The 23,516-nt window shown below is 41.9% G+C and overlaps 1 protein-coding gene across 1 annotated transcript in view; it reads left to right on the forward strand.

Annotated features, from left to right (window-relative positions):
• Positions 1-23,516, forward strand: part of PLCE1 (phospholipase C epsilon 1) — a 397,028-nt gene that overhangs the window by 79,034 nt on the left and 294,478 nt on the right. The window contains exon 2 of the mRNA XM_030203041.1: positions 15,183-15,471. Coding sequence (XP_030058901.1) covers positions 15,183-15,471 — 289 coding nt within the window. The remainder of the gene's footprint in view (positions 1-15,182; positions 15,472-23,516) is intronic.

The following is a 23,516-nucleotide window of genomic DNA, read 5'->3' on the forward strand; positions in this document are numbered from 1 at the left end:
TTTTTAGTGCTTTTCGGAAATTTAGATGGTTGAGCATAGTTTTTACTACTATTGGCAGTGCATTCCATAGTTGTGTACTTAAGTACGAAAAGCTGGATGCATAAGTGGATTTGTATTTGAGTCCTTTGCTGCTTGGGTAGTGGAGGTTTAGGTATGATTGTGCTGATTTTGTGGTGTTTCTGGTTGGTAGGTCAATGAGGTCTGAAATATATTTTGCTTTTTGTTTTAAGTGTAACTATCTAGAATGAGCTATTTCTTCACCAGTAGCTCTGCCTTAGCTGTAACATATTAGTACAATAAGACTCATATTAGGATAAGATCCCTCTGAGCCACGGAAGCCACATCGACAAATTGTCACCTTCCCCTCTCTCCCTCTCCCTCCTGTTGTTCCTCTTTCCCTTCTCTGACGCTAATTCCTGTATTTTGTATTAATGTTGTTTAATAGACTTTTGTACGCCACATTGAGCCTGTCCATGGGCAGGAATAATGTGGGATATAAATGCCATAAATAAATAAATAAGGCATTGATGAGGGCAAAGGCCATCTGAGAATATAGGACTCCAAAGTTATGGAAGTAGAGACGAAATATTGAGCCAGCTGTGATAAAGGAATTTTCCAGCTATAGCTATGAGAAAAGCTTAGCACAGCTTTCTCATAGTGCTACACACCCTCAGTCTTAACATAGCAAGCTGTTGAAATGATTTCTTAATACAAGGAACTCCTGCATTTTGGGGTCGATCCGTTCAAATAAGGGGCTTGAAAATTTTACTGGCCGCAAGATATTTTGTGACTTGAGCGAATAAAAACGCTGTGTCTAAGAGAAGACACAGCATTCTGTTTTACTCGGGTATCAGCTTAACTAGACTATGCATGAACCTCATTATTCCATTAGAACATGTAAACCTACTCTGATGATTTCAGTACCATGTGACATCTTGCATATACCACCCTCTGTTCTAAAAGTCAAATTCTGTCACAACACAGCTTCTTTAATAACCCTCACTCAGATTTAAAAGAGGGGGTGGGGTGGGGGGGGTTCAAGATGAACATGAAATCATAGTGAACCTAACTGGACAGAATGCATAAAAGGTCAATTAATACTACAGCAGATAACGACCTAAGTTGTCTATCCAGTCTGCCCAACAGTCACATTCATTGTCAATTCAAGATTTAAATCAAGAATGAACATGATATTATTTACTTGATCATGATTTTTCTAGGACATAGATGGCCGCCTGGCTCAGGCTTCATGTTTCAAACCACTGGAGTTTCTGTCGAAGCTCTCTCCAGCCCACCCTAAACCGGATTGCCATATGCGGGACTCAGACCATACAAGCCAGCCCTTCACCGGCCTTAGTTGATGCATCTAAGCACCACTTGACATGCAAACACATATGGAACCCTTTAAGTTTTGTTTTTTATATCATTGATTTTCTAATTAGAGAGCCTCTGTGTTCATCCCACTCCTTTTTGAATTCCATATTTATGTCATTAAAATCTGTCAGGACTGTTGAGACAGAAAGTAAAACTCACTGCTGAGAATTTGAAACGTGCCCTGTTTTCAGCAGGTCACCCTAAAGTCCCTAAACAACTATCTGTGAATCAGAACAAAATGTTGTAGTAATCTTGGTTTGAGGAGTATATCTTCAACAGCAAAAGTTTAAAAATGAATGAATATTCTAAGCATTTCAGCAGTTGCATACCAAGGGGGGCGGGTGGGGGCGGTCCGCCCCGGGTACACGCCGCTGGGGGGGTGCCACACGCTGGTCAGCGTCGTTCGTTTCCATGCTCCCTCTGCCCCGGTTACTTCCTGTTCTGGGGCAGAGGGAGCATGGAAACGAACGACGCTGACTGGCGCGCGGCACCCCCCAGAGGTGTGCACCCGGGGGGAGGGGGTTCTTTCGCCAGGGTGGGGGGTGTCCTTTCACCGGGGGGGGGGGTCGCACTGCACAGGGGAGGGGGGCGCTGCACCCGGGGGGGCGGGGCACATCGGCGATCCGCCCCAGGTATCAGCGCCCCTAGGAACGCCACTGCATTTCAGTGAAGTAAGCCAAGTGAAATGCAGCAAAATGCTTACTAACTAATTTGTTTTATCTTGCTTTTGCATGGTAATCTCAAGTACCTATGGAGATCCCCTCCCCTTAGTAGCCAATGCATTTACCTGCCCTACTTTTCCAGCCCTGTATTTTGAAAGTTAAGTACTGCATTAGTCATCTCCTGATCCAAATAAGAGCAACATGTTGCTAGCAATCAAATAGGAGAGAAACTGAAAAGAGCAGTAGTAACACAGGAAAATCTGACATTATAATACACGGACCTGCTCTCATTTTTCAAAATCCCTAGTCCTGAGAACACACCAAATATTGTTCTAGTAAACAATGGGCCTGAAATTTAAAGCTGCTTATCCAAACAGTAGCACCTCCTACCTTGGATAATTAGCATAGACTGGGACCATCTATGGATTTTCAGTGAGGACATCCAGATAATGCCACTGAAAATCAGTAAAGAATACCCTAGTGCTATCTGAGGGCGGAACCAGGATATTTCCGGTGGGTGGTGATATTCAGTGCCAGTATCCGAATAACTACATAAGTACATAAGTAATGTCATACTGGGAAAAGACTAAGGGTCCATCGAGCCCAGCATCCTGTCCACGACAGCGGCCAATCCAGGCCAAGGGCACCTGGCAAGCTTCCCAAACGTACAAACATTCTATACATGTTATTCCCGGAATTGTGGATTTTTCCCAAGTCCATTTAGTAGCGGTTTATGGACTTGTCCTTTAGGAAACTGTCCAACCCCTTTTTAAACTTTGCTAAGCTAACCGCCTTCACCGCTTTCTCCGGCAACGAATTCCAGAGTTTAATTATACATTGGGTGAAGAAAGATTTTCTCCGATTTGTTTTAAATTTACTACACTGTAGTTTCATCGCATGCCCCCTAGTCCTAGTATTTTTGGAAAGCGTGAACAGACGCTTCACATCCACCTGTTCCACTCCACTCATTATTTTATATACCTCTATCATGTCTCCCCTCAGCCGTCTCTTCTCCAAGCTGAATAGCCCTAGCCTCCTTAATCTTTCTTCATAGGGAAGTCGTCCCATCCCCGCTATCATTTTAGTCGCCCTTCGCTGCACCTTTTCCAATTCTACTATATCTTTCTTGAGATGCGGCGACCAGAATTGAACACAATACTCAAGGTGCGGTCGCACCATGGAGCGATACAATGGCATTATAACATCCTCACACCTGTTTTCCATACCTTTTCTAATAATACCCAACATTCTATTCGCTTTCCTAGCCGCAGCAGCACACTGAGCAGAAGGTTTCAGTGTATTATCGACGACGACACCCAGATCCCTTTCGTGGTCCATAACTCCTAACGTGGAACCTTGCATGACGTAGCTATAATTCGGGTTCTTTTTTCCCCACATGCATCACCTTGCAATTGCTCACATTAAACGTCATCTGCCATTTAGCCGCCCAGTCTCCCAGTCTCGTAAGGTCCTCTTGTAATTTTTCACAATCCTGTCGCGATTTAACAACTTTGAATAACTTTGTGTCATCAGCAAATTTAATTACCTCACTAGTTACTCCCATCTCTAAATCATTTATAAATATATTAAAAAGCACCGGTCCTAGCACAGACCCCTGAGGAACCCCACTAACTACCCTTCTCCATTGTGAATACTGCCCATTTAACCCCACTCTCTGTTTCCTATCCTTCAACCAGTTTTTAATCCACAATAGGACATTTCCTCCTATCCCATGACCCTCCAATTTCCTCTGTAGCCTTTCATGAGGTACCTTGTCAAACGCCTTTTGAAAATCCAGATACACAATATCAGCCGGTTCCCCTTTGTCCACATGTTTGTTTACTCCTTCAAAAATTGAAGTAAATTGGTCAGGCAAGATTTCCCCACACTAAAGCCGTGCTGACTTGGTCTCAGTAATCCATGTCCTCGGATGTGCTCTGTAATTTTGTTTTTAATAATAGCCTCTACCATTTTCCCCGGTACTGACGTCAGACTCACCGGTCTATAATTTCCCGGATCTCCCCTGGAGCCTTTTTTAAAAATCGGCGTTACATTGGCCACCCTCCAATCTTCCGGTACCACGCTCGATTTTAAGGATAAGTTGCATATCACTAGCAGTAGCTCCGCAAGCTCATTTTTCAGTTCTATCAGTACTCTAGGATGAATACCATCTGGTCCAGGAGATTTGCTACTCTTCAGTTTGCTGAACTGCCCCATTACGTCCTCCAGGTTTACCGTGAAGTCAGTAAGTTTCTCCGACTCGTCCGCTTGAAATACCATTTCCGACACCAGTATCCCACCCAAATCTTCCTCGGTGAAGACCGAAACAAAGAATTAATTCAGTCTCTCCTCTACATCTTTGTCTTCCTTGATCGCCCCTTTTACCCCTCGGTCATCCAGCGGACCAACCGATTCTTTTGCCGGCTTCCTGCTTTTAATATACCGAAAAAATTTTTTACTATGTTTTTTTGCCTCTAATGCTATCTTTTTTTCGTAATCCCTCTTGGCCTTCTTTATCTGCACCTTGCATTTGCTTTGACACTCCTTATGCTGCTTCTTGTTATTTTCAGACGGTTCCTTCTTCCATTTTCTGAAGGTGTTTCTTTTAGCCCTAATAGCTTCCTTCACCTCACTTTTCAACCAGGCTGGCTGTCTTTTGGACTTCCGTCTTTCTTTTCTAAGGATAGGAAAAAAGCTGCCCTAAGTAATCACTTTTGTAAAATTACTCTCTTGAAGTGTGATATAACGGCATGTTTCCCGTTCCTCCATGTACAAACTTGTCCATGTCTGCATGATTTGGTGGGAGACATGTTAAAGTATGCATCGGTACACAACCAGACACTGGGTAGGTGAATTGGGGGAAAGCTACAACACAAAAGCAATCCACAGATATTGCTACGAAACACTAATATAAAGATGTTGAAAAAAAGGAAGGAAAAGCCTCAAAGTTGCTCAGAGCATACTAGGTTTTAACAAGCGATAGCAATCTAAACAGATCCTTGCTTCATCATCGGCAAAATCCTTTCTAGAAAGCAACAAAACGTCGGCTGCATTGAACAGTGCTCCAAGAAAAACTGAAGAACTGAGTACTGGACAGGCTTTTCCCTACCTCTGACAGTTGGGAGTGGGAAAACTGAGAAATGCTGAAAGTTGCACATTAACCAGGGAAGAAGAATCAGAGATATACTTGCCATCTGGACCCTGATGCAGTTTTGACGAAACGTTACTTTGGACATTCACCAGAAGTTGTCTTCATTCTGCAAGTGTCTCTACCAAAACTTACAAAAATTTTATATTTACAGATTTTTCTCTAAGCACTGTTCAGTGCAGCTGATGTTTTGTTGCTTTCTGGCAGGGGCGTAGCCAAACAACAGATTTTGGGTGGGCCTAGGGAAGAAGTGGGTGGGCACCAACTGTTCCCCTCCCCCAACCACCACCCAAAAAATATCTCAGCTGGTGGGAAAATGCTTCTTTCCACCTTGGCAGTCTGCAGCAGGCATGCGCTGAAAACTGAACATTCGCAGTCTTCAGCTGGCCGAGCTTGGGATCCCACCAGCTACCACTAAACGTGTGCTACTGTTGGGTGGGCCTGAGCCCGAAATGGGTGGGCCCCGGCCCACCTGTGGCTACGCCACTGCTTTCTGATAAGGTTCTTGCCAATGTTGAAGCAAGGATCTGTTTAGATTGCTATCGCTCGTTAAAACCTAGTATGGAGCAACTTTGAGGCTGTTCCTTCCCTTTCTTCAACATCTTTATATTAGCATTTTGTAGCAATATCTGTGGATTAATTTTGGGTTATAGCTTCAGCGTTGGTAATTCCACACCCATTTTGTTCCTATAGTTGAATTGGGGGTACATATGTCTGTTTTGTGACTGGTGGTCTGTGTGAATTTTGAATGGTGTCACTCTAGAGAGCGTAGTTTTGTTTCTATGGGGATATTGGGTGGATGTATGTGGGAGTGGGGGGAGGGGGATGAAACTGTGGGCAAGGGAGATTGGCTATGTGAGGGTGTTATGTAAGCATGTGTTATGTGGGAGCAGTCCGTGTGGGATTATGTTCTTTGGGTGTTAAGTGGGTATGTGGTGGATGTGTGGATTTATATTTCTGGCCATTTTCAGTCTTCTTTCCTCTTCCCCCTTCTCCACTGTACACCCTCTCCTCCTCCCCCAAATGTTATTTTACTTTTTTATCTGAGTTAACTATTCAGCCCACAGCTCTGGCAGTGGCAGGCCACATCTTCGTGTCCTGCAGGGTTTTGGCTTCCTACTACATAGACAGCTGCATTCTTCCAACAAGACGAGCAAACAAACCTATGGGTACAAATGGATGGATGGACAGATGGATTGACCCTCTCACTAACGCTCAGTGAAATGTATCTAAAAATAATATGACAGTACCTTTTTATTGGACTAATACAGTACATTTCATGGCTTAACTTTTGATAATATCTACGCCAGTTCAATAAAACCTGAAATAGATGATGATGTGGGACTTACATGTTTAACAAGTTGGAGATCTAAAATAAAGCATTAATTCACAGAGGATTCATGTTTCATTATGTGCTAACAGTTAAAATAATAAATTTCAAAGGGAAGCAATACAAAGTTGGCAAGCTATCCCAAGTACATTTGAAGATTTATATCACTGAATGCATCTCTTTTTAAAAAAAAATGTGAAAGTGTAATGAACTTTTGAACTGCCTACCTGTGCACTAAGGATATAAACAACCCCCCACCCCCCAAAAAACAAGGTTGGTTAATCTTCAGTTTAAACAAAGTCTTTTGTGGTTCTCGTGTTTTTTCACACGTTTGCCCCTGGATCTATATAGTGTGACTAAAATTGCTCGCGTGAATCTGGTTGAATTCTGGATTTGCGTGCACAACTTAATTAGTTAACAAGTCAATCAGCACTGATAATTTCCACTTCACAAGCAATTATTGACACTAATTGGCATCGATTAGAATTTATCCGCACAACTGTCTGGTAAGTGTATTCTGTAAAGTGATGCGTCTAAATTCTAAGTCGCATAGTTGAAAAGGGGGCATGGCCATGGGTGTGTCGTGTGCATTTCTAAACTCTGTGTGCATTGTTATAGAATATGCCCGATTCGTGCCCAATTTAGACGTTGGCATTTGCACCAAGTTTTACTTGGCGTAACTGGCCATGACTGAGGGGGTCTTTTACTAAAGTTTAGCTTGAGTTAAATGCAGCAGGGCCCATTTTATTCCTGTAGGCCCTGCTGCAGATAACTCAAGCTAAGCTTTAGTAAAAGACCCCCTAAATTTAGTTGTACAGATGGACACTGGGCGTATTCTATAAACCATGCGGAACTTTAGGTGTCTTCTATAAAATTTAGATGTACTTTACAGAATACATTTAGTCGTATTTTCTTTTCCACGTGGAATTTTCAGGCGCCATATATAGAATCTAGCCCTTGATTTTTACACACCTTGGGGGATATTCTACAAATGGAACTGAGATTTCAGTGCTGAAAAAAAAATCAGTGCAGCGCTGTTTATAGAATAGCGCTAAGAGCCAATTTTCATGCCAAAACCTAGTGTAAATGCTGGTGCCCAACTCCAGGCATTTTGGCACAGAAACGGGGCTATTTTATGACCCCGCACACAACTTTTAGGATCATTCCTGCCACTCCCCCTTTTAAACTGCATGGGTGCGCACACACATTTTAATTATTGCCAATTAACTGCAATAGTTATTAACATCAGTTAATTGCAAATTAATAGCTTGTTAGCTAATTAATTCGCAAAGAGCCATGTGCAAATTTCAGCGCACATTTTTGGGGGGATTGTATGCAAACAAGATCATTTTGCATGTGCAAATCAATTGTGCATGTGTTAATTCATAAGTATACAGAAGCCCGAGTGACTCGCACTCACATTACATTTTAGGCATCCGTATGTTTCGAATGCACACTCACAAATGCACATTCATAGTATGTGCTCTTAAGACCATAACAGCACTGAAAAACAGAAACCTTTAGAGTTACCATTCATGGGGTCATTAAACTAGCTTTACTCCAGCATTTTCACTAGCAGTTATGCTCCTGTCTGTACAAATATATATATATCTCAACACTGTTTTATTTCTCAGCAGAGTATTTACATTCCCAAAGAAAGTATTTCAGAAACCTAATTCTGCAATGTACAAAGGATGTCCTGTTGTATCTTTCATTTGTTATGCTTCAAAAAGGGTGTGAACTAAGTCCAAATCACTTCCATGATAGGGATCTGATTGACACAGAAACATTTTGCTCACAGTGGCTGCTATCCTTTGTGCCAGACCTGGGAATAGCAGGCCTAAACTAGACAAGGTAATTGGATGTCTAGATGCAGCCTGCTGGCAAGGATTGCCAGATTGAAAAACTTTTCCCCGCCCCTGACGTCACTAACCCCGCCTCCAACGTCATCGACCCCCACCTCTGATGTCATTAGCTCCGCCTCCGACTCCCACCTCTGATGTCATTAACCCCGCCTCCGCCATTATTAATCCCGCCGCCAACGTCATTAACCCCTCCTCCGACATCATTAACCCTGCCTCTGCGGGGCTTCTATTGGACCTAATTGAATCAATAGAAGCCCCGCCGGAAAAGCACCCAAACCCGCACAGCTGCCATGAAAAAGCCACCCAATTTCCCACAGCCTGCAGCCGTCCCACAGCCGTCAAAAATTGGCTGCAACCGGTCACAGACAGCCGCCCAACTGTGCGGGAAACCCGCAGCCCTGGCAGCACAGCCTGCTGGGTGCTAATCTGTAATGGCATCTGGGCACCAAGATTCCGTTATTGCAGTGGTTTCCAAACCTGATCCTGGAAGCACCCCAGCCAGTCAGCTTTTCACTATACCCATAATGAATATTCACTGGAGGCAGTGCATGCAAAGCTCTCTCATGAATATTCATTGTGGGTATCCTGAAAACCTGACTGTCTGGAGTGGCACTGTGTTATAAAATACTAGCACAAATTGGCATCTATGCGCCTAAAATCATTTTATTTATCTATTTAAAATATTTATAACCTGCGTATTAACTAGGTGGGTTACAAAAAAACAAACACAATAATCCAATAAAACCATATACAAACAGCATAAAAATCATATAAGTGTCACATCATCATAAAATACAGGAACATGAAATTAAAGCAGTATGCCTGTGCCTTGAGCTGTTTCTGAAACATGTCAAATCTTTGCAACACACATATTCGTAATTCATTCCTTTGGGACAAGCATAAGATAATGCTGTCTTTGCCAAGTTATACCATGTGAATAGCATATAACAAAGCAGTGTTTCTCAAGTCTGGTCCTGCCAGTCAGGTTTTCAGGATATCCACAATTAATATGCACGAAGAGATTTGCATATAATGGAGTCAGTGTATGCAAATCAAGTTCATGCATATTCATTGTGAATAGCCTGTAAACCTGACTGGCAAGGAGTACTCAAGGACTGGACACAGACTTATAGTATTCTGTAAGTTACACAGATAAGTGGGAGCCCTGCCTGTGCCCCACCCATGCCCCACCCATGTGCACACCCTCTTACAATCACACATTAAACAAGTGTGCTTCATTATAGAACAGTGCTGAGGATGCACATAGCACTTTACATGTTCTATCATTTTAGGGCACAAACGGTGCTTATATTCATGCACTAGGTTTTATAGAAAGAGGGGATATCTGTATATTCAGCATTGCTATCTATATGGAGAGTGGCACCAGCACTTAGGACAGTCACCATGCCAGTTGAAAGTCCAACCCAATGTTAGTATTAATACATACTTTCATCCTTATTCAGGCTGAACTACTTATATAGTAATGTAGGAGATGACAGCAGATAAAGACCTGTACGGCCCATCTAGTCTGCCTATCAAGATAAACTTACTCCTTGCCATTTTTGGGGCACAGACTGTAGAGGTTTGCCCGGCACTGACCTTGTTCTGCAGTTACTGAAGTTGAATCTGTCCAGCCATGATCAGGGCACAGACTGTAAAACTCTGCCCAGCATTGACTTTGCTTCCCAATTACTGGTGTTGCCATCTAACTACAGCTAAGCTTGTTTGCTTCCTCGCTATCTATACAGGATTCCTTTGTGTTTATCCCACACATTTTTTAATTCTGTTACCATTTTCATCTCCACCACCTCCTGCGGGAGGGCATTCTAGGAATCTACCATCCTCTCTGTGAAAAAGTACTTCCTGATATTATTCCAGAGTCGGCCCATCCCTGCAACCTCAGTTCATGTTCTCTAGTTCTACCACCTTCCTGTCTGTGGAAAAGATTTGTTCTTAAATTAATACCTTTCAAATATTTGAATGTCTGTATCATATCACCCATGTCTCTCCTTTCCTCCAGGGTATACATGTTAAAGTCCTGAATCTCCTTTCAAACATTTTGTGACACAAACCCCATATATTTTCGTCTATTTTCTCTGAACTGCTTCAAGTCTTTTTATGTCCTTAGCAAGATACGGTCTCCAAAACTGAACACAATACTCCAAGTGGGGCCTCACCATTGACTTGTACAGGGGCATCAATGCTTCCTTTCTTCTGCTGGTTATACTCCTCTCTATGCAGCCTAGCATCCTAATGGCTGTGGCCACCACCTTGGTACATTGTTTCGTCAACTACTGAATTGTATTTATTTTTAATTTTCATACTCCACATCACACTAAGGATACCTGAAAATGGTCAACATGGAAATGGAATCCTCCATCATCCTCTCTATGTTCTCAGTCTATGTATGATGTCATGTCGACAACATCAAGGCATGTGGGACAAGGAAAATGGGCCTCCTGCCAGCTAGATGACAGGATGGATCCACTTAATTAAAATCAAATTGTGAACAGAAAATCCACTCTCCCACTGTGAAGGTGATCAAAGCTTTTGTGTGAACTGATATATTTATTTTAGTTCGGCATTTAAAACTTTCATTCATCCCACATTACGATCAAGGATATTCCATTACAGCAAAAAGGACTTGGAGAACAGGCTATTGCAAGTGTGGTTTTTGGCCAAAAAATCCTCCCCCCCCCCCTCCAAATTGGTGTCGTCATCTTTTCACCTCAAGTGATTTCACTCTTTAAGAATATGTTACTGTTTTCAAATTCCTTAATTATTACCTCAGTGAATTTCAAGTTACTTATTCGTGAACGCAAAATTGATTAGCCCATAATTGCGCGACTTGTGAAGTGATGTGGGCAGGAATGTCAAAAATCAAATCCATATGCAGACCGTCTTGTCTTTGAACTGCCTGAAAGTGCTGACTCAGAGCGCGGTCCTGTTCTATATTGTGTGTCTCACTTCAGGCAGCTGCTCACAATTGCCACTCATTCTAAGTACACAAGCAAACAAAACGACTTAGTTACAAGCTTACCACAGAGGAACATCATGTTTGAACGCGGCTGTAACAGGAAGTCTATTTAAGCAATGTCATTAACAGGATAAATTATAGTGCTTTCAGATAGTGCATTGGAAAGTCTGACATCTTATTACTAATAGGCTGTAGTGTTGCCCTGTGAATATTTTTCTAGAAAAGCTGTCGTGATAAAATGTGCCATTTTGCTTTCAGTTTCATAGCACTAAATCTTTGACCCTTATTTACTGTGATGGAACTGAAGCAAAGGGCATGTGCAGCATAATTTAGCATTGGTCTGAAGGGCTCTTTCTGTAGTAGATATATTTTGTGAGCGGGGGGGGGGGGGGGGGGGGCAATGCAGCTGTCCTACTGCTAGTGCTTGCTCTGTACTTTGGTGAGGAATGGGGCCTGTGCTTAGGGCATTGGTTCTCAAACATGTCCTGGGCCTGGGAGAGCCCCCAACCAGATTTTCAGGATATCCATGGTAAATATTCATGAGAGTGATTTGCATGCATCTCCTCTACTGCATGCAAATTGCTATAATGAATATTCATTGTGAATATTCTAAAAACCTGCCTGGCTGAAGGTTCCCTCAGGACAGACTTGGGAATCACTGGCTTAGGGGGGTAATTCTACGACAATGTGCTTAGTTTTAGGCACCAAGAAGGTGCCTATTTGGTACCTGTTTAAAATAGGGCAAATATGTGCCATAGAGCCTGGTGTAAATGCTCCTGCCTAGAGGGCCAGAAAACACGTTTAAATAATAGTGCTCTGTAATTTACACATGTAGCAGTCTGCTCTACCTAGACTCCGTCCATTTAGGGTGTCAGTGGGTGCTGAGGACCCTCATTATTGTGCAACCTCCTTCACTTTGTCTGGGGAAGGGTAGGGTTTTTTTTTGTATTTAGCACCCCCTAAATTTAGATGCTATGGCAGCTGTGTTTAGGCGCCAGTTTATAGAATAGCGCCTAGCTGGAATATTAGCTTTTACGCACATGTTCACACACCATGTGCACATGCAACATATAAGCATGTATGCACGTACATATGCATGCACATACATGCACACACACATATATGCATATGTGCACATGTACACACGTCATATGCCAATATTCTGCTCATTTGCACATGTTCTTTGTGTCTAAAGATAGGCACTATGTTATAGAATTGCCCCCTTAGAGTGATTTTCAAAGCTGTTTCTGTGGGTAAATTAGTGCTTTACCTTGACCTTCCCTGTTTGTGGGTAAATATACTATATAGTATCACTGCCTGTAACTTCAAAAGCAGACATCCATTTTTTCTTGGAAAACCTGAATTAGCAGGTGCAAATGCAAGCAGGTAAATTCCAGGAATAATTTTCAACATGAAAGTGTGTGCAGATGGACTTTGTAGTGGTGTGGACAAATAGAAAAATAAAATAAGGTGCATTACTAGTGAAAGCTTGACTGATGATGTGTATGTAAAGCACGCACTAGTGGGAGTCTCATGCTGAAAATTTCCCATGCAGAAAACCAGGTACAGGCTTTTTATGGGCCTTTATGAGGTCTGCCAATTTAGGAAACGTTTCTTTTATCCTGGGTAGACTAGGCTGGTATACACTGAGGGGCATAATCGAAAGTGGCACCTAAGTTTTCCTGAGGACGTCCTCACAGGACGTCCCGGCGAAGGGGCGGGGAAACCCGTATTATCAAAACATGATGGACGTCCATCTTTCGTTTCGATAATACGGTCGGGGACGCCCAAATCTTGACATTTAGGTCATCCTTAGAGATGGTCGTCCTTAGACTTGGTCGTTTCTGATTTTCGGAGATAATGGAAACGAAGGACGCCCATCTCAGAAACGACCAAATGCAAGCCATTTGGTCATGGGAGGAGCCAGCATTCGTAGTGCACTGGTCCCCCTGACATGACAGGACACCAAACGGGCACCCTAGGGGGCACTGCGGTGGACTTCAGAAAAAGCTCCCAGTTACATAGCTCCCTTACCTTGTGTGCTGAGCCCCCCAAAATCCACTCCCCACAACTGTACACCACTTCCATAGCCCTTACGAGTGAAGGGGGGCACCTAGATGTGGGTACAGTGGGTTTGTGGTGGGTTTTGGAGGGCTCACATTTACCACCACAAGTGTAACAGATAGGGGGGGATGGGCCTGGGTCTGCCTGCCTGAAGTGCACTGCGCCCACTAAAACTGCTCCAGGGACCTGCATACTGCTGCGATGGAGCTGAGAATGACATTTGAGGCTGGCACAAAATATTTTAAAACTATTTTTAGGGTGAGAGGGGGTTAGTGACCACTGGGGGAGTAAGGGGAGGTCATCCCCGATTCCCTCCAGTGGTCATCTGGTTAGTTCAGGCACCTTTTTGTGGCTTGGTCGTAACAAAAAAAGGACCAAGTAAAGTCATCCAAGTGCTCATCAGGGGCGCCCTTTTTTTTAGATTATGGGTCGAGGATGCCCATGTGTTAGGCACGCCCATGTCCCGCCTTCGCTATGCCTCTGGCACGCCCCTGGGAACTTTGGTCGTCCCCGCAATGGAAAGCATTTGGGGATGCCCAAAAATCGGCTTTCGATTATGCCGATTTGGGCGACCCTGTGAGAAGGACGCCCATCTTCCGATTTGTGTCGAAAGATGGGCGTCCTTCTCTTTCGAAAATAATCGTGACTGTCTTAATTTGTAAATGAAGATTTCCTAGTGCTATGATCTCATAGTCCAGCTCCCACTGCACGTGCTTGGCAAAATAAAAATTGGTGCATGTCCATTTTGAGCCTGAGACCTTACCGCCAACCATTGATTTAGCTGTAAGGTCTCACGCGTTAACCAGATGGTAATCGTCAGTGCATGTACACTGCCAATTACCGCCCAGTTAGCGCCGCACGGTAGAAAATAAAAATTATTTTCTGCCATGCGTTTTGGATGCACATCAAAATTAGAATTACCATCCGGGGCACTCAGTAGCCAGTTGGTAGTTATAATTTGACGTGCGTTGTACGCGCCTTAGTAAAAGAACCCCTAAGAAATGTGCTTTCTAACAGTGCAAACTGTGATTTTAGGTAAAGTAGAAATAGCATTATTAAATAGTTGCCCCACAGAGCATCTGAACAAAAAGGTGTTCCACTGCCCTGGATTAAATGTTATGTGAGATATGTATATACTGCCAAATCTCTACATTAAGGTTCAAAGCAGGTAACAGAAATAAGAGGCTGATTAGATCAACAGGATTAATTACAAACCAACAAAATCAAAACTTAAAATTATAAAATAAGTTTGTTAAACAAATGAGATTTTTAAATTTTTGGAAAACAAAAATAACTAAAATTTAACCAAATGTTTTGTAGTCAGGAGTTCCAGACCTTTGCAGGATAACAAATGAATTTTCATGAACAGATTTGGACCTCAATCCCTTTATAGGTGGAAACGTCAGGTTCCAAGGTCAAGGCACAGAATGCAGGTTATAAAAACAGGAAGAAGACTGATTTGGTTGGACTGGTATGCATCAATTTACTTCACTGTGTAATTGATGTGCATGGACTAGCTTCTAAGTAAAGTGTTATGCTGGCTTATTGCTGTGGTTCATGAATTTCTGAAAGCTCATCAGAATGAAAATGTGTCTGGATCTATATGGAAATACAGATCTATCCTGTCATAAGCCGGGGGTTGTTGAAGGATGCCCCTAGCCTCACTGCTGTCTGCAGATGTTAGCAAGGGACCATGTGCTCTCAAACTGATTGCATAACACCGTTTCAAAACAAAGCGTTAACCCTTTGTGCTTGGTTACAGGTGTGCAAGGCAGTGAGAGAAGAAGAGAAGGCAGCAGACTCTATTCCCTGTATCCTCAGCCCTCTGGAAACGTTTCCAGCTCCCCCATCCTTCCCCAGCAGCCAGGATGAGGGCTCTTCTGTAAGGCGATGCGTTCAAGGCTTTGTGGCCGAATTCCGTGTCACCCTGCACAGGACTACAGTTTCTAATTTCATCACTGGAGCTTTGCTAGAAGCAACCGCATCGCTGGGATCAAGGAGTGCTTCCTTGAATGTCTTTGGTGGATCAGCTGGAAGAACAGTGCTTAAAGGTAATCAATCATTATACACAATAAATAAGCTGTATTGTACTGCATTGCATCTGATTTACAAAGGAACATGTCATGCTGGTAAAGTTACACTGAGGCTTCACTCAGTGAATACTTTTAAATCATAAGCTGTGCCTAGGGGCGTAGCCAGACCTCACGGTGGGAGGGGCCAGAGCCCAAGGTTGGGGGCACATTTTGAGTGCCACCACGCCTCGCCTCCTCGTCGCTCCCCCTCACCTCCTTGCCGCTTCCCCTCACTGCCTCGTTGCTCCCCCCGCAAAAACAAATACCTTTGTTGGCGGGGGTCCCCAACCCCCGCCAGCTGAAGCCTTCTTCAGCGCCAGTCTCCGGCACAGCCATGTTCGCTGCCCTGCTCTTCTTTCTTTGTGCTCCTCCTGTGCACGCTGACGCTCCTTTACGTGAAACTGAGCTCAGTTTCACGTAAAGGAGCGTTAGTGTGCACAGGAGGAGCAAGAAGAAAGAAGAGCAGGGCAGCGAACGCGGCTGCGCCGGAGACCGGCGCTGAAGAAGACTTCGGCTAGCAGAGGGTTGGGGACCCCCGCCAGCCAAACCAAGGACCCGGACGAAATTTGTGGCCCCCCGTAGCTATGCTACTGGCTGTGCCTCTGCTCCTTCAGATTAAGAGAAGTGTTATGTGGTGCTCCAGGACAGCAGGCATTTAGTAGCCCTTTTACTAAGGTGCACTGAAAAATGGCCTGTGCTTGTGTAGACGTGTATTGGACGCGCGCAGGTCCATTTTTCAGCGCGCCTGCAAAAAAGGCCTTTTTTTCTTTTTTGCTGAAAATATACATGTGGAAAACTAAAAATCAGCGTGCGTCCCATTTTGGATCTGAGACCTTACCCATTGACTTAGCGGTAAGGACCCCTTTGTTCTGCCAAAGTTTAAGCAGTATATCAAATTTTAATAAACACAGACCTAAACATATGTATGTGGCTGGCTTCTGTGAGTGTAACATGGCTGGATTTCTTTTTTTTTTTTTTAATTCTAGTTGAATAGTGAGTGCAAAATAAGCTGCGGGCTTTTTTTTGTGGCATTGCCTCATAGACAGAAATCATTTTCTTTGAGCCATACCCTGTTGTTGAAGCCTTGCACATTATTGGAAAGATATATGTTAGCAAGAATAACAATTCAGCTTGTCTTAAGTGAAGGAGTAAGAACAATGGCTGCTAATCAAAATTTGTTTATACTGATCTCATTTTCTTGTTCAAGCAGTCAAAATAACTTCCTGGCATCCCATTAAAACAAGTCAAGCCAGATCCTTGATTCCTTATAAGTATTTGTACAAACATCACATTAAAATCAAGACTAGGCCCTTCTTCTAAGATACATTTTCCTTTAAATCTGGTGTTATTTTGAAAGTGATATTAGCGTGGTAGGTAAGTACTAGTATCGCATTTCATTTGAGTTACCCAATAGAACTATATTTGGTAGGACTTTTCAAAGGGAATTCTTTGCGTATACCAGGTATCATGCAAGTAGATGTATTAATGTTAAGAAACAAGGCACAACATAGAGCAGTAATTCCCAAACCTGGTCCTGGAGGCATCCCTGCCAGTCAGGTTTTCAGGATATCCACCATGAATATTCATGAGCGAGATTTGCATGCAGGGGCCTCCAGGCCCAGGTTTGGGAACCACCGATTTAGAGCAAAGTTCAGTCCTCCAGGGCTGCCAACAGATACGATTTTCAGAATATCCCTAATAAATATGTATGGATACATTTGCATACAGTGACTGCAGTATGCACACAAGTATGACCTGCTTGCAGCCCTTAAAGACTGAATGTGGAGGAGTGGCCTAATGGTTAGTACAGTGGGCTTTGACCCTGGCAACTGGAGTTCAATTCCCATTACAGCTCCTTGTGACCTTGGGCAAATCACCTAACCCTCCATTTTCGAAAAGGTTGTGAGCCCTCTTGTGTACAGCACTGCTACTACATCTTGTAGCACTATAGAAATGATTAGTAGTAGTAGTAGTAGTAACGTGTGCACCCTCACTTCATCAGTACTGCTGAAATCATAGCCTCATTTTTACTTTGCTTGGTGTCTTCCTTTTGTTAGCTTTGGTTCCTAAGTTTCTTTTCTGTGTTCTCTTGAAGAAACTTCATTTTATTTTTACAGTGTGTCCCTTTGTGTTGTGAACTACTACCAAATCGGGAAATTATTGTATTTAAAACAAAGTACGTTTTTTAACATTCCATAACACCCTGTACTCACTGTTATTAAATAATTTTACATTTTATTCATCTTACTCTATAACACTTTATACAAAAACACTTAAATCCCCCATATCACATACATATATTATAATCCAATGTTACTAACGTTGTTGAGACTTCTTATGAGTGACAAATCCTGCTCATATAGAACCCCTGGAACCTTAATAATGTCTTGCTCAGCATTTGTTCAATATTGGCTTTTTCTGTATCAAAAGTCCTTCCATTAAATAAATAAATTCTTGTCCTTGAATGTTATAGCAGGTCTACATAATCCCAGTAAGTCAATTGTTCAGCACAATAACGACAAAAGCACTGATAGCGTCTTCAAAAAACCTTTAGACGTAATCTTCCTCCAATAAGAAGTCACAGCAATCTCAGGCTAAAATGGCTCCTTCCAAGCCCACTTATTCTCCCCGTCAGTTCTTTAAATATCACGGTTCTCTATGCGAGACCGCATTTCGCACGTAGCTTCTTCAGGAGAACCGCACCCTTCATCCTACATAAAATACATATAACTTTCTATGTCACTCCTACATATTTGTACCTTCAATTATTGTATATATAAAATTACACACCTTTGATCCTCTTTTAAATTGTTTTTTATCATATGAATTTCTTCGGCAACTTACCCCTCGGGTTAATTTCCGCATCTGGGCTGACAGGATATGACGACATTTTAACTAACTAACCCGGATATATATACTGTTGTCTAGCCACTCCTCTTTATTACGTATAATTCAAATCCATTCCACCTCCAGGTTTAACCCTAGAGGTGTAACTGTACTCCACTGAAAAATAAAACGTTGTTCAATATTAAACAGAATTTCACTTACATTGCCACCACGTTCCAAAACAGGGATCTGTACTAATGCTATACATCTAATGTCCTCTATCGCATGTTTGTGTTCTTCCCAGTGGGCAACCAGGGGGGCATCACTCCTCAGGTTTCTAATATTACTAACATGTTCAGCTATTCTGATTTTTAATTTCCTCTTAGTGTGACCTATGTAATATTTATTACATGGGCACATTATACAATACACAACCTGTTCACTATTACAATTCGTTACAGAGTGAAGATAATAATATTTTTGAGAACCTGGTATTTTCACTTTATTCGTGGTTAAAGCATATTGACAATATACACAATTACCGCAAGGGGAGTGGTGCCCCCCATATTTAGTTGTTCTGGGGCGTTTTAAAAGTTCCCCTAAATTAGAATGGCGACTATATGCCATTTTGGGATGCTCCTTAAAAACTGGGTGAATACCCAGCACATGCCAAAATTTATGAATGATATGACCAATCATAGGTGCCCTTTGGGAAAAAGGTAAAACACATGCTAAGGGCCTCAAAGCCCTCTTAGTTTTTGGAATAAACAACCAGTCTCTTTGAACGTATCGGGCTCGTTTATATGCCCGTTTCAACACTGATAAGGGGTAACCACGTTGGAGGAATCTCTCCGTCATATCATATGCTTGAATTTTAAATTCCTCCAAGGAGGAGCATAGCCTCCGTAATCTTAAGTACTGACCCACAGGGACCCCCCTCTTTAAAGCTGTGTGATGGAAACTCGAGTAATGTAACAGGGTATTCCTGTCAGTACTTTTCCTATAAATTGAGGTGGATAAGTTGTTGGAGTCTGTTTTATAAATTTTAATGTCCAAAAATTCCAATGTCTCTCTAGAAATCCGAGCTGTAAATTTAACACATGGATCAGCCTCATTTAATTCTTGTATAAACATAGTCAAATCCTCCTCGGATCCCCTCCACAACAATATGACGTCATCAATATAACGTCGCCATAGCACTATATGATTGTGCCACAGTGATGAATTAACAAATTTCTCCTCAAAGTGTGTCATGTAGAGGCACGCCAATGAGGGGGCAACTGACGCCCCCATGGCAATACCCCTTTTCTGGAGGTAAAACTGTTTTTCAAAACAAAAATAATTGAACTTAATCACCCACATTAAAAGTTGGTGCAGAGCAAGTTTCTTTTCTTTAGAAATATTACATCGTTCCAGCACAGACCAAGCTACTTCCATGACTCCTTCCTGTGGAAGGTTAGTGTATAGGGCTACCACATCCAAGCCCACCAATAAGGTGGACTCATCTACCAAACCTTGATCTTTAATCGCATCTAGCACCCCCATAAAGCCCGTGGAGTCTCTAACATATGAATCCGCTAAACTGACCCACGGCTGGAGATAACCATCCACCAGTTTAGAAAGTGGTTCCAATATTGAATCCCTAGTACATACTATAGGACGACCAGGGGGGTCCACCGTTGATTTGTGAACCTTCGGGACAAAATATATATAAGGAATTTTTGGATTGGGGTGGCAAAGAAACCGTTGTTCTTGCACTGAGAAAATCCCATCCATTGTACCCTTCCCCACATAAGTCACTATCAAATCCTTTAAATATTCTGTGGGGTCACAGCTCAAGCTTTCATAGAACTCCCCTTGCTGTAATTGGCGTAAGCCTTCATCAATATATTTCTGTTTATCTAACACTACCGTGGAGCCTCCTTTATCGGCACGTACTATTACTATTTGATCATTATTCGCTAGTTGTTGAATACAGCGTTGTTGAACCTGAGTAAAATTAGTTCTATGAGGCATCTCAATTGTTTCCATACGTTCTAATTCTTTTAACACCAGTTTTTGAAAAGCCACTATTGAAGGGTCAGGAGCTCCTGGAGGGGACCATCGGGATTTAACACCTGTCCGAGGTAGAACCTTATTCTCCTCATTATCCAACTGAGGGGTACCAAAGAATAACCTTAATTTTAATTCTCTAAAGAACTTATATAACCCTTGTCTAGTAGCAAACGCATCATACCTTGTATAAGGAACAAACGATAATCCTTTATTTAATACTTCTATTTGCTGTTGGGAGAGGTGAAATTTAGATAAATTAATAACTGTACTTACTTCTTGTTTTTGCCACCTCTCACTGCTCTCTTGTTTGTTGCCGATTTGCCCCCTAGGGTCGTTTCCTGAACTTGCGGAAGTAACCGTAAAAAAGTCTCTGGTAAAAGAGTGCTCGTATTTGTTATCTCAGGTATTCCTTCCCCTTTCTGTTCTTTACCCTTTTTAAATTTATCCTCTTCACCCGAAGAGTCACTTGATGATAACTTAAATTGGACTTTTCTGCTGGACCCACGGCCTCTACGATTTTTACTCCTTTTATCCATCCATCCGTATACGAATCCTTTTGTATAGTCATATTCATCACGTTTAAATTTTGAGATTTTTAATTCTCGCTGTTGGATACGATATTGGTCTATACTGGAGATATGTTCCTCCCATTGTTTTTCAAATACCGATTTATCATAAGCTTGTTTAATACTCTCAATTTTATTGTTCAATTCCTGTTGTATTTTAGCTATCTCCTCATGTAAGACGTCAATTGTTATTAACATGAGGTCTAATGAGCATCTAGTTATAACGGAGTTCCACTTTGCTACGTACTGCTCATTACCCAAGAACCGTGGTTCTTTATTAATCCGTAGTCCACGCGGGACTCTATGAGCATGACAATACTCTATCAGTGCAGCCGAGTGTAACTCCGTCCTCACCAGTGCCTTATGTATTCTTAAAATTTCCTCCCAATTGCATGTCTGTTGCTGGAGGGGATCCGAGAACAATCGTGTACCGCCTAATAGCTGCACTATTCTATCTTCTGACAGCCCAGATTTGGTATCCCACCGGGCAGTTGCCATCTTCCCATCCATGTAACTAAACTACTACCAAATCGGGAAATTATTGTATTTAAAACAAAGTACGTTTTTTAACATTCCATAACACCCTGTACTCACTGTTATTAAATAATTTTACATTTTATTCATCTTACTCTATAACACTTTATACAAAAACACTTAAATCCCCCATATCACATACATATATTATAATCCAATGTTACTAACGTTGTTGAGACTTCTTATGAGTGACAAATCCTGCTCATATAGAACCCCTGGAACCTTAATAATGTCTTGCTCAGCATTTGTTCAATATTGGCTTTTTCTGTATCAAAAGTCCTTCCATTAAATAAATAAATTCTTGTCCTTGAATGTTATAGCAGGTCTACATAATCCCAGTAAGTCAATTGTTCAGCACAATAACGACAAAAGCACTGATAGCGTCTTCAAAAAACCTTTAGACGTAATCTTCCTCCAATAAGAAGTCACAGCAATCTCAGGCTAAAATGGCTCCTTCCAAGCCAGTTGTGAGCCAGTACTTTGTTCCCTGAGATCGATAGGGAGTTATGTATATAGCCTTCATTAGATGTTTCGGCAGTGTTCGTCCCAGGTTTACAGTAATCGGCACAGTAGTGTACAGATTCATTTCAAATCTTATAAACACAGTGGCTAAGCAGTGAAAGCCTTAAAAAAACAGAAGCCTTTTCAGAAAATAAGTCAGAACGAACAACATGATATCCTATTGAGTTTGTTTTCTTGTGAGGAAATTGTATAAGAAAATAAATTTTGGCCTGCGCCCTGTTTTGAAACATTTCATTGTAGCACATAAGCCTTTACCACTAGATCAATGGGTGGCGTTAAGAGCTCAGGATGGTTTTGGGCACACACTGGTTTCATTTTTACTGCAGGACCTTTTCCCGTTCCGTAAAAAAAAGCCATTTTTTCTAGATGTGGTAGATACTGGCATGGCGCGCACCCAATACATGTGCCTACACTACCACAGACCACTTTTTACCGCGGCTTAGTAAAAGAACCCCTCAGTGACTCTATGAAATCAGTCATGTGACTCTAAAAAATCAAAACAACAAGAAAACTAAAAGCTTTTAGTGTCTATGCTCCGTTTCGGATAGCATCAGCGTTTTATGCCTTTCTACTCCATGAGAATTTTGGAGGAACATCTGTATACGTCAATTTGAAGACCCCTGAGGAAGGCCTTGTCGGCCGAAGGGTCCCAATAAAACTTCTTTTGGTGCTCTTACCATCTGTGGTTTCAGTCTGGTCTTTTTGGGTTTCTTCCGCTTTTCTTGTTGTTTTGTGCGTTTTTGCGGGAGATTTGGACTCTCTTTTTGTTGTCCTGTTACTCTATAAAATCAGTCATGTCTTTCAAACTGTTGGAGGTGATAATTTTATCATTTTTCTGTTGACATCTTATTCCAGATTGTTATGCTGGCATGAAGTGGAGTGCTGTGTTAATGGGTACCAATTGCCATGTAAACAGCTAATATGGAAATTGCCATTTTGGGTGGAGAATGAACAGGAACTGCACCTTGCAGTTAATGTGGAGGGCATTACTGTGTGTATTAATATACAGTAGCAGACTTAGCTGTGTGCAAACTGCACAACAGCTATTCCAAAAATGCTGGGAATGCCCCCAACAGTGTCTGCAGAGATTTTACGCCTGACGTGCTGTAACTTTAATTTCCATTAGGTGCAAAACCATAGCACATCTTGCTAACTATGCCATTGAATGTGTTTACAACTTAGATCATTTTTTGTGTTTATGGCATGTGGTTCATAGTCAAGGTTATTGCTCTGCTTAATTTATGAGTGTAACTAAATTTGACTTATATAGATATAATTTTCAGAGGACATTGTAGATTCATAATCTTGATGGTAACTGATATATTTTAAAAAAGATTTTACATATACAATTACTAGAAGAGACAATGGTTTGGTAGCTGTATTAGTACACTTTTAAAGGCAATAAACAGAAATAAAACAAAATTAAAGAAATTTTAAAACAATCCAGGAATGTTTTTAAGACCTTTGATGATAAATTGATAAAATATTTTGACACCCACCAGAGAGTTTCCTATCACATTA

Source organism: Microcaecilia unicolor, chromosome 5 (assembly GCF_901765095.1).
Source record: "Microcaecilia unicolor chromosome 5, aMicUni1.1, whole genome shotgun sequence".
Lineage (NCBI taxonomy): Eukaryota > Metazoa > Chordata > Amphibia > Gymnophiona > Siphonopidae > Microcaecilia > Microcaecilia unicolor.